At 38.3% G+C, this 12,548-nt stretch overlaps 1 protein-coding gene across 6 annotated transcripts in view; it reads right to left on the reverse strand.

Moving 5' to 3' along the window:
• Positions 1–305: 305 nt before the first annotated feature.
• PHF7 (PHD finger protein 7) overlaps positions 306–12,548 on the reverse strand; it is a 32,226-nt gene continuing 19,983 nt past the window's right edge. For 4 of the 6 annotated variants that reach the window (XM_027836945.1, XM_027836942.1, XM_027836941.1 and 1 more), the window contains 4 exons: positions 8,489–8,580; positions 7,565–8,070; positions 1,070–1,229; positions 306–416 (listed from right to left, as the gene is read on the reverse strand). In XM_027836945.1, coding sequence (XP_027692746.1) covers positions 306–416; positions 1,070–1,229; positions 7,565–8,070; positions 8,489–8,580 — 869 coding nt within the window. Of the gene's footprint in view, positions 417–983; positions 1,230–7,564; positions 8,071–8,488; positions 8,581–12,548 lie in introns of all 6 variants that reach the window. The other 2 variants (XM_027836947.1, XM_027836943.1) reach the window with 2 other exon arrangements.

Raw genomic sequence — 12,548 nt, forward strand, 5'->3', positions numbered from 1 at the left:
AAAAAAAAAATGGTACAACTCTTGTGAGAGAGACTGGGAGAAGGATAGAATTTGTACCAATAATCCCTAGAAGTGGGAATAGAGGGTTTATCCCATTCATCCTGATCAGTATCACCCCAGAATCTAAGAAATCTAATAATTCTAAATCACCATGCAAATAATTTCAAAAGAGTTGCTCCTTCACTTTAATCAGAGCTCTCTCAATGCAATATACATGCCTATACTACCTCCTAATTTCTTGCACTACCCTCTAGAAAAACTGAGACCTCTGCTCTTGTACTAGGTATCTGTCTAAAGAGTTCCTGTTACCTGTCTGGGATATGTATTCCCATTCTTAACATTTCTTTAGGAAATTCCTCTCGATTATTACATTGAGGACATTTGAAGAAATGCTTTGCTGATGAATGGGCATATTTCTGTAAAAGAAACAGGGGTAAAGACTCATGAACACCTTCCATACATATACATACCCTAGACCCACCACCTTAGAACAATGATAGAGAGCCAACTGAAAGACCTAGTCTAGGGACTTGGTGAAGCTGGTCACAAATGGGGAGGATCTTAGCTATGATCTACTCCTAAGAGAAGAATTTAGGTGGGGTAAAGCCCAACTCTCTGACCTAGAAACAAGGATGCCCAAGTAATGCCCTAGCTAATATCAGCTTTCATCCCTAATCCTGGAGGCCTGTGCAGTTGTGGTCCTTACTGGGACTAACAACTTGTACAGATACTATAGTTCCTGTCCTTTTTTATCTCTGGAGGCTAAGCTGGTTCTGGAGCTAACCTGTGGATCTTTTTGGTTAAGCATTTCCCTTAAATTTTTGGCATGGTCCAGGAAACAGTTCAGCTATGTGTAGGTCTTAGAGACCAAGGTCTGAAGTTCCTAAGACTGCTCCCTGGCCTGACCATACTCCTATCTACACTGCTAGGTCTGGGCCAAAACCACACAGGCCTCCAGAGTTGGGGAGAAGGCTGATGTTTACCTGGGCATTCACTTGGATGCTTTTGCTTCCAGGTCAGACAGTGGTACAGGCCTCAGGGGGAGCCTGAGACGGGTAAACCTCCCCACCTGTATGCACTTTCGGTGGTACATCATACGACTACAGCATGGACTCTGAATGTTATCATCATTCCCTCCAGATAAGCTTTCACAACACAAGATGCAGTCCTCCTCTGCCCGTTTCTCTGGTTGAATGTCCTGTGTTGGGCGATGTTTTTCACAAAATGATCTGTAACAGAGGAACCAAACTAGGTTTCTAACAATAAGAGTATGGGATAGGGCTATGCTAGGTGTTTCTAAGCACACTCTATAAAAGTCTTAAATTTTTTTGTTTTTGTTTTATGTGTCTCACTTTTTAAGTTTGTATTTTTTAAAGTAAAATTTGGTAAATTTTTAAGTTGAGCAAAACCAATTCCTGCATTGGCCGTGTCAAACCAACAAAGCATGTCTCACTCTGTACTGAGTCCATCAGCTCTCTATCTGGAGGTGGGTAGTATGTTTTAACCCAAGTTCTCTGGAATTGCAGTTGTTCACTGTGTTGATCAGAATTCCCAAGTCTTTCAAGGTTGTTTGTCTTTACAATATTGTTATTGTTAAATTGTTCTCCTAGTTCTGTTCATTTCACTCTATGTCAAGTCATGCAAGTCTTCTGAAGTTTATCTAAAACTATCTCCTTTATAATTTCTTATAGCACAACAGTATTTCATCACATTCATATACCATAACTTGTTCAGCCATTCCCCACTGATAGGCGCCCCTTCAGTTTCTGACTGCTTTCCACCAAAAAAAGAACTGCTATGAATATTTTCGTACATGTGGGTCCTTTTCTTCTTTTTTTAAAAATTTCTTTGGATATAGGTCTATAAGTGGCATTCTTTTTTTTTTTAAGGCAATTGGGGTTAAGTGACTTGCCCAGGGTCACACAGCTAGTGTCAAGTGTTTGGTCTGAGGTCAGATTTGAACTCCGGTACTCCTGACTTCAGGACTGGTGCTCTATCCACTGCGCCACCTAGCTGCCCCTATTGGTGGCATTCTTGAGACAAAGGGTATGCACAGTTTAATAGTTTTTTGGACATAGATCCAAATTGCTTTCTGAATGAATAGATCAATTCATAGCCCCTCCAGCATTTGTCATTATCCTTTTTTGTCAACTTTGCCAATGTGATGGGTATTTTAAATTTGTATTTCTCTAATTAGATTTTGTGATTTAGAGCACTTTTTTCACATAGCTACTGATAACTTGTAGTTCTCTGAAAACTGCTTATTCATATCCTTTGACCATTTATTATTTGGAGAATGACTCACTCTTATAAATTTAATTCATATATATCTTATAATATCATATATATCATATATATTTTAATATCATATATACCTTACATATCTTAGAAATGAGATCTTTATCAGAGAAACTTGCTGCAAGGATTTTTTTTTCCCATTTCCCTACTTTTAAATTTTAAAAAAATTTTAAATTTGACTGAATTTGTTTTGCTTGTGCAAAAAAACTCTTAAAATTTTATGCAATCAGAATTGTCCACTTTACTTTCTGTGATGTTCTCTATCTCCTGTTTGATTGTGAACTCTTTCATAGTCATAGATCTGACAGGTAATTTCTTCCTTGCTCCTCTAATTTGTTTATAATATTAACCTTTATTCTAAAGTATGTACACAATGGAGCTTACCTTGGTACACAGTGCAAGAAGTTGGTCTACACTTAAGTTTCTGACAGATCGCTTTCTAGTTTTCCCAACAGTTTTGGTCAAATACTGAATGTGTGACCCAATACCTGGGATCTTTGGGTTTATCAGACATTTGGCTACTATGTTTGTTTGCTTATGCATATTATGTACCTAATCTGTTCCAATGATCAACCCCTCTTTTTAAATCCATATCAAATAGTTTTGACAATTTTGGCTATGTTAGTATATTATGAGATCTGGTATTCTTAGGTTCCCTTCTTTCCCATTTTATTTCATTAATCCTTGAGATTCTTGACTTTTTTATTCTTCCAGATAAACTTTCCTAGTTCTATAAAGTAATCCTTTCACAGCTTGATTGGTATGGCACTGAATAATTAAATTAATATTGCCATTTTTATTACAGTTATTCAGCCTACTCAAGAGCAATTAATATTTCTCTAATTACTTAGATCTGTCTTTATTTGCATAATCAGTGCTTTGTAATTGTGCTCATATAGTTCCTGTGTGTGTCTGGGAAAGCAGATGGAATTTCTCTTTCTTTTTTTTCCTGCTAGGTTTTTTGGTAACAGGCAGAAATGCTGATGATTCATGTGGATTTATTCTACATTCTGCAACTTTGCTAAAGTTGTTTCCATTACTTTTGTACTTGGCTTTCTAGGGTTCTCTAAGTAAACCATCATATTTCATCACCAAAAAGCAGTAATTTTGTTTCCTCCTTGTCTATGTTTATTCTCTCAATTACTTACTTTTTAAAGATTATTTAAATTTTAGTTTCTTTAATTTGGTGAATAAAAATGTCTTCTATGATTTATTCAATAACTATTCCCCTTAAACAAATAAAATTCCCTGGTACACATCCTAATAAAATATGTTTTACATACCTATTTTGCTCACATACAATTGGTAATGTTTCCTATAGATTGCACCTTAAAAGGAGTGACACACAGTTCAAATATGGCCTTTGGTGGATTGCTAAAAACGGTTAAAAATGGTGTGGTCACTGAAAATAAAAGGTTATACTCCTATATCAGATTGCTTGCTATCTTGGAGAGGAGGGAGAAAAATTTGGAACTCAAAATTTTATGAAAATGAATGTTGAAAACTATCTTTACATGTAATTGGAAAAAATAAAATACTCTCAAGGAGAATTTTTTTAAAAATGTTTATACTATGAAAAAATTAGAAGAGCACAGCTTTTGTAGGAGGAGGGATAAATTAACTGAACAAAGCCTTTTAATTTCATGAAATTAAAAAGCTTTTGCACAAATAGTAATAATAACTAGCATTTATATAGTGCTTTAAGTTTTACAAAGCACTTTTAAAATACTATTTTATCCTCACAACAACCTGGGAGATAGGTGCTATTATTCCTATTTTATAGATGAAGAAACTGAGGTAGGCAGACATTAAGTGACTTGCTCAGGGTCATCCAGCCAAATCCAGTTAAATGTCTGAGGCCATATCTGGACTCAGGAGTCTTCTTGATTCCACTCCCTTCCCTCACAACTGCCTTGGGCAAAATCAGTGTAGCTAAATTAAGAAAGAAAAGCGTCTACTGGGAAGAAAATCTTTGCATCAAATCTCTCTGATAAGGGTATGATATGCAAAGCATATAGAGAATTAACAGAAACATCAAGACTAAAAGCCAAAGATAAGAAGTTAAAAGAAGAACTGCAAACTAACCACCATGTTCAAGACAGTTCCAAATTACTAATAATCAGAGAAATGAAAATCGAAAAAAGTCTGAGGTTTTATCTCCCACTTAGCAAGTTGGCAAAGGTGACAAAAGATGGAAATAGTCAAAGTTGGAGGTACTATAAGAAGACAGGCACACTAACACACTGTTGATACAGCTGTCAATTGGTCTAATTATTTTGGAAAGCAATTTAGAATTAAGAGGTAAGCTTAAAAGTGACTAAAATGTTCAAAATAAAAATTTTTTAAAAATGTTCATGTTCTCTGATTCAGAGATTCTACTATGAGGTACATGCTCCTGAAAAGGCCAAATACAAAAAGATCTTACACACACCAAAATATTCAAAGCATTTTTTTTTGCAGTAGCAAAGAACTGGAAACAAAGTCGATGTCCATTGACTGGGGAATGGCCGAACAAAGTGTGGTACATGAATATAATGGAATATCTGCACTGAGGGGAGAGGCAAATATAAAGAATTTCAGAAAAATATGAAAAATCTCATACGGACTGCAGAATGAAGCAGAACCAAGAAAACAATATAGATGCTGACTATAATAATGTAAAAAACTAAGAACAACAAAATGAAACTAAAAGCTGTGTAATCATACTGTCCATACTGGACCCAGAGAGGAGTTGAGAAAAGGCATCTTCCACCTTCCTTTGCAGAGGTAGGTAGGATGCTATAAGTGTGGAATATACACTAACAGATGTGGTTGATGTATTTGGAAATCCTTTGCTATAAGGGATGACATTTTGGATAAGGGATAGGGGGAGGATACATTCAGAAATGAAAATGGTATAAAAACCAAGTATACCAATAAAAACGTTTTTTAAAAAAAATGTCTTATTTATTCTTACTAGCATTTTATTGACATGCAAAGCCAAATTAGCCAGGTCCTATATTTCCCCATTTCTGAAGGCACCAACTTGGTTTTAAACAGTCATCAAGAATGCCAGATGTTCATAACTAAAGGCTGGGGAGAGAAGCAAACATATAACCCTTGCAAAGTTTCCAAGTTACTTAAAACATGACACTGTATGTATGTAGTATGTCCTTAGGAACATATTTCCAAAAAGCTTCGGGCTAAGCCCTAAGTTTTCCAGAGAACTCAAAGCACAGTGACATCCTTGATCCTGTCTGGATTTATCAGCACAAGATAGTCACACTGAATCTTTTTTTTTTTTTCAGCCAAAGACAAGGTTTATTAAAGATCCACCATATTGGCCAGTCTCTTAAGGAAGCTGAGCACCTGTGACCTATTGGCTAGATTATAAAAATCCCAGCATCTTAATGGAGATGAGATGTACCTTATATACAGAAAGACTGTGGAAGGGATCTAGGAGTGACCAAGTAGTCTATGAGGTAATAGAACTCCAGGGACCTGGACCATGTGGCCAAGGGAGAATGGAGCCTAGATAGGATTAAGGGCACACGGACTCTTTTTTTTTTCCTTTTTTTTTTTTTTGTAGGCAATCGGGGTTAAGCGACTTGCCCAGGGTCACACAGCTAGTAAGTATCAAATGTTTGGTCTGAGGCCAGATTTGAACTCAGGTCCTCCTGACTTCTGGGCTGGTGCTCTATCCACTGCGCCACCTAGCTGCCCCCACACTGACTCTTACATAGCAAAGAGGGGTACCATATTTCAGAGTCCTCGTTCCTTTTCTGATTAAGGCTAACATCTTGAGAACAAGCTAACTAAGGAGGTACAAGTTCTGTTAGTAATTAGAGTTAAAAGAAGTCTAGAATTGTACCTTACCACCTTCAAAGGGATCTGTTTTAATTGTACCTGCTAAACATGCTGAGGACCCTGAAGCCTGAGTGGACGTCTCAGTGGAGTCAGCATGTGGCCTTTCGAGTTCATGTATATAATGTCACCAAGAATGGTACCATCTGTGTCTGCTTGACTTTGAGTAACAGCCACATTTGAGGTATGATATGAAGTCTTGGTGCCCAGAGAAAGCACAAGGTAATGAATATCGCTGCAGAGCCATCTCATACTAAGTACTCCAGAGCCTAGGAAATTTGTTAATCTACAACACAGCCCCAAAGAATGGTTGGGGCCCATTCAAAATGATATATTACCCACAGGGGAATTAGTTGGACTCCCTGGAAACCAGGAAGAGAGAAGAAATGGAGAACAGACCAAGAGAAGTCCTAGCATGGCCCATCTGCGAACTGCAAATGAATAGTTGGAGCCAGACGATGGTCTACGGAAAGGTTTCAAATAACAATTTGAATGATGAGGATGCTATAGGTTGGTACCTTCTCAAGGGATAGAAAACCATGGGCCATCTTACCACCTGTGCCTGCGCTGAGATAAGAAAGAAGGGATGGATTCAGTGGCTGCCCGTTTTCTACCTAATACTCCAGCTGTGAAAGCTCCAAGGAAAAGAAGCCACATATAGAGTCTGACTCATTAGGTGCTAGAGTTAGCAGTGGGCAACTACAGATTGGTTGAGACATAGGAGGTCAGTGGGTCTGAGGATACAAAGGTTGCAGAATGGACAGTGAGTCACCTTAGGAGTGGCTGGACTGACCAGTGGTCTGGCTGATATATGATGTCCCATGGATAATGAGAAAGGAGGTTATCCATGTTTATCTGTAGTCAGACAATGATCATTCATGGAGTGAATGCGTTGTATAGTTTGTATGTGACTTCAACATATGATATCGTATAGTATAATAACCTGATATGTAATACTATGGGATATGTATTTCGTGACCTATTTGGCCTACTGTATACAGCTTTGCTACATGTTTCTGCATGTAACCTATTTCTCTGGTGTAATGGATACAACACTAATGTGGAGGTCTTGACAATTATTTGTGACTGCTACATGCCAATTAGCGAGCCTATGGAGAAATCTGAAGGGACTGCAAAGGTGTTCTACGAATATGTCACTCCATTTCCCACAAGGCTTGAAGCCAAGAGAGCACCTCCCAGAGGGTGGGCTTTCCAAGGGTCTAATGTGGTGACATCAGCAGGTAAGGACTTATTGGCTGGGAGCTCATTCTGTAGTTTGAATCATCATCACCCCCAAACAACAACGCTGAACCAAACTAAAGGATGGATTCAAACTAGGCCCATTGACAACCTGCTTTCAATTTCATCTCAGCTAAAGCAAACTCTAAATGGGCAGCTTCAACTTTGCTTTCCAAATACTCACTTGTACTCTCCAAAAAACTGTGAGATGCAGCCTCTCTCTCGGCCACAGGGTAAATGGAAGTTTCTTCGGCACCTTTCCTTCTGGCAGAAGATGGCAGCTCCCTTTTTCTTGCACACAAAGCAGGTCTGTAATTGAAACCCCAGACAGTGCTCACAGCCCCAGAAAGGAGAAACCATAGCCCCCAGCACATCTGCGAAAAATGGCAGTGCCCTGGTTGATAGGGGTAGGGGGCCCCTATGAAACCTCCAGGGCTTGTCTGCTCCCTCCTCAATTAGGACCTCCAGCCCACCAGAATCTGGAGCAGATGGGGAAGGCACTGTGCTCAATAAGCTCTCAGAACCCAACAGGGGGAAAGGAAAGGGACAGAAAAGGGGGCAGAGGCCCGTATTTTCAGGGTTTCTAGCCTTCCTAGCAGCTCGGCTTGTCTCCTTTTTGATGTCCTCAGGTAAGAATCCATGGAAGCCATCACTAGCCCGGCCCCGCTGAGGCAGCCCACTGGACAGGATCTGAAAGGCAGTAGAACAGATAGACTACAATCATCAATGAAGAGCAAGACAGCAGGATGTAGTGGTGAGGTTTTTTATTATTATTGTATATAATGGTGTATAATAATGCACACACACACATATCTCTCACTTAAAGGTTTATAAAGCACTGTTCTCAAAATAATCCTGCGAGAGGGCAGTACCAGTACGGGTATTACAATACCCATTTCAAGAATCTCATAATTAATAAAATGTCACATAGGACTCAAACTCAAATCTTCTGATTCCAAGGCCAGTAGACTTTCCACCACTACTTAAACTGAGGAAGCAAGGGGAAAAAAAATATAATGGGATCGAGCACATGAGACAGGGTGAACAAAATGAGGAATAACGTACAGAAGCCACTGGGAATTTAAAGGAGGGAAGGGGATATACTCACAAGACAGAAATAATGGATACGGAGGTTATCTCTTTGCAGAAACTCCCCTAACTTTTCAGGATCTCCTGGTTCTTGGAGGCACATTCGGCAAACTAGAAGACATCAGGCAAGAAGAATTAGCCTAGGATGTATATTTGACTCAAGGGAAGAGCTGTAATTTTAGCACAAAGTAGGTGGGATTTTGCTCCATACGGGGAGCACAAAAGTTAACACATGCATTTGTCCTTGATGGTACATGTTTTTAACACATGTGCAATTTCTTTTTTAAAATGAAATGTTATTGATGCAATTTTTTTTAACACAATGACGACTACTCCAAAAACCTCCACAACTTTGGACTTAGAATTCTAATGGTATAGGGAAGTACCAATAAAAAAAAAATCTTCTAATAATACAGACAGCAGCATTTTTATATGGATTGAAGATCTGTAACTTACAGAGAATTGCCTGAGGAGATGAGCAACTTTCCCAGGTACATATATCTAGTATGTATCAGATGCAGAATTTGAACCTGGATCATCCTGACTCAGACATGAGCTCTCTAACCACTCATGCACACAGCCCTCCAAGCATATTACTTTTCACTCCAGACCTGTGATTTCGCTGGCATATAGGGCACTCCAGGTGAAGAAACTCCCTCTACCTATGCAGAATAGCCAGTTTTGGGCAATTTCTGACAGCTGTCAGTCTTCTCTTACAACTATTTTAAGCAGTTAAGCAACACCTGGCCCCGTGAGGCCACTCTCAGGTTAAGAGCACTACAATTATTCTTAATAGAAAGGCAATGTAACAATAATGCACTCTTTCTGCACAGAGAAACAACTTAGTTTGTGCTTAATTAGCAAGAATAATTAAACTAGGAAGTTACCAAATAACCTCCTGCTGAATAACACTCGCAGTAAGACACTGTTTTAATACAAACCTGGGATTTCAATGGTGAGGAAATTCTTGTTACATTCTTCACCAACGTAACCTGACAACTCCTTAGCAATTTAAGAGTCTTTAGAGATCTGCCTGTTCATCCAGCATCAGAGGCAAAGTTTGAACCCAGCCCTCTATCCACTCTACCACCCTGACTCTCCTGCCCAATGGGATTCTACTAGTTTGAGTACATGCCCTAAGGAATTTTAGAAGCATCTCTCACTTTTCCATGGCTTGCGGAAAAAATGGTTGGCAACACAACAGAGGTATTGCTATATCTGGATTCTGTACAATCTTCGAATAATGTTGGAAGAGTATGAGAAAAGACCTATCAAAGGTTAGACTGGCTGGAAGATATGTAATTATGTATGAATAAATGAATGAAAAAGCATTTATTAAGTCTATGCGCTAGGTACTGTGCTAAATGCTAGAGATACAAATATAAACAAGACAATTGCTGCCTTCAAGTAGTTTACATCATTTTTAAAAAAAAAATTTATTCTGGACTTAAACACCAAAAAGAATATTTCCATACACACAGAACACAAAAAGATTCTGTATGAAACTATGAATTTCCATTATACATTGCTTGCTTTTTAAAATAAGTATACAATAAATGCTACATGTTTCTTTCAAAACTGTCCTATTTAACCTTCTGAACTTCTATCCTCTTCTGTACATTTTAAAATATGTTGCAATGGTTCTTTTTTGGGGGGAGGGGAGGAGCAGTATCACTACTGCTTTCTACCCCTCAATAGGGAGAAAGGAAAAAAAAATCTTTGTAACAAATAAGCATAATCAAGCAAAATGAATCCATACAGTGGTCATGTCCAAAAATATGTGTCCTCATCTTACATACATTACATCTCTCAGGAGATGGGTAACATGCTTCATTGTAAATCCTCTAGAGACATGGTTGGTCAATGCTTTGGAGTTCGTAAACCTTTCAAAGTTGTTCGGTGTATAAATTATTTCCTGGCTCTGAGCACTTCACTCTGCATCAGTTTGTACTATTCAAGATTCTCTGAAAGCATCTCTTTTGTCATTTCTTATGAAATAATAATATTCCATTACATTCATAGACCACAATCTGTTCAGCTATTCCCCGTTTGTCTAAGGGGGACAATCTAAGGCACCCCCTCAGATTCTAGGTTTTTTTTCTCCTTTTAGGATTAGGAAGCTTATTTTGCTTGTAATTATTCCCCAATATTATCCTCTCTTTTAATCAACTCCAACCCTCCATGCTTGTTTCCTTGCTGAGACATATTTTTACACCAAACTATATGTATGTGAATACATTCAACCTTCCTTTGTCCATATCAGATAAGAATGAGGTTCATCTAATATGTATCCCACCCACTCTTTCCTCCATATTTGTATAGTCTTCTTCTCATGTACCCTAATTATTAGAAATAGCAAATTCTACCCCCACTTCCTCCTTTTAACACTAGTCGAAACCCTTAAGTAGATATAGGGATGCTGGGTTGCCTGTCTCTGTCCAGGCAGTCATAATGGCTATAAATCTATCTTACATTCTAATTGGAGAAGACAATATATGTAGAGTTGGATAGGGTTGAACGTGGAAGGACAGGCTGGAGTCTAGGAAATGTCATGAGACAGGTCTAGAGACCATGAGACCTCAGAACAAGTCTAGATAAGATGACACCATGCAGAGGTTTGAATCTGTCAACTGACGAGCAATATTCTTCAGTGCCTCTGTCAAGTATTTGGGTCAAATGGTATCTCAGCAGAGCGTGATTACAAATCTGAGAAGAAAGTAGCTTCATCAGCTGGCCATATCTGAACAATCTTTGAGAGTTAAAGACTTATCTAGGAAAAGGTGGTTATTATCAGAACTTTTAAACTATTATGGTATCCTCTCAAAGCCTCTAAATGATTTAACTTATAACTGGTTGATATTGAGAAGCACTATAATCAGAATGGCAAAAGAACAATCTGGCCTGAAGCTTTCAGATTGCTGGGATGAGAATTTGAAGAAAAATTTGCTTAGAAGAGAAGTGATAAACTTATCCAAGAAATGAAATCCCTGAAAACTAGAATAGAACAAATAGAAATCAATGACTCCGTGAGAGAACAAAATCAAAAGATTAAAAAAAAGAAGAAAATGTAATATATTTGGTATTAAAAAAAAACAAACCAACCCTGGAAAACAGGTCAAGGAGAGACAATTTAAGAATCGTTAGAATCTCTGAAAACCAGAATAAAAAACATAGCCTACAAAATTATATTTCAAAAAAATCATAAATGCAAACTATACAGTTCTATTAGGACCTAAGGGCAAAGTACAACCTAAGTGAAAACTTCTAATCTATTAGAGCCAAGGGGCAAAGTTAGACTCCACCAATCATTTCCTGAAAGGGATCCCCAGGAACGTCATAGCCAAAATCCAGAGCTCCCACATAAAAGCAGAAAAAAGTTAAAAAAAATGTAATCAGGCAGTTACATCTGTACCATAATCTGCACAAGTTTGGATTGGAGCGTAGGGGGTCAGGGAAGCTAAGAGTTTATGGGCTGAGAGGCCATCTGCTGGACAGCAGGAACCCTACAGCACAGAATCTGTTCTGACAAAAGCACTGGGTTGGTTGGGTGTAGTGCCATCTGATGGATAAATGATATAATACTCCTTACTGCAGCATCTCAGTTACATGTAAAAATAAATTTTTAATAGTTTTTTAAATTTTGAGTCTCAAATTCTTCCCCTCCCTTCACTCTCCTCTCCTTGAGAAGACAATCTTTTAGCTTTATATCATGTAGGCAATCCACACTTAAAGTACATAATTTATTAAAATAAAATGAAGTAAAAGTACCAAAAAATTGTCATTTCCCTCTTGTAAAATGCTTTACCACTTTTCCCTTCCTTTCTCCCACTGTAGATCACGGAAAAGACTTTAGTGTATTAGAAAAGGGGCTTACTTGTATTTGCCTAAACCACCACTGGTACATGCATGAGACAATAGATCAAGTCTTTAAAAGTCTATTCATGAGGGGCAGCTAGGTGGCACAGTGGATACAGCACCAGCCCCGGATTCAGGAAGACCTAAGTTCAAATCCAGCCTCAGACACATAACTCACTAGCTGTGTGACCCTGGGCAAGTCACTTAACCCCACTGCCTAGCCC

The sequence above is a fragment of the Vombatus ursinus genome, unplaced genomic scaffold (genome assembly GCF_900497805.2).
Source record: "Vombatus ursinus unplaced genomic scaffold, bare-nosed wombat genome assembly UNPS02014820.1, whole genome shotgun sequence".
Taxonomy (NCBI): domain Eukaryota; kingdom Metazoa; phylum Chordata; class Mammalia; order Diprotodontia; family Vombatidae; genus Vombatus; species Vombatus ursinus.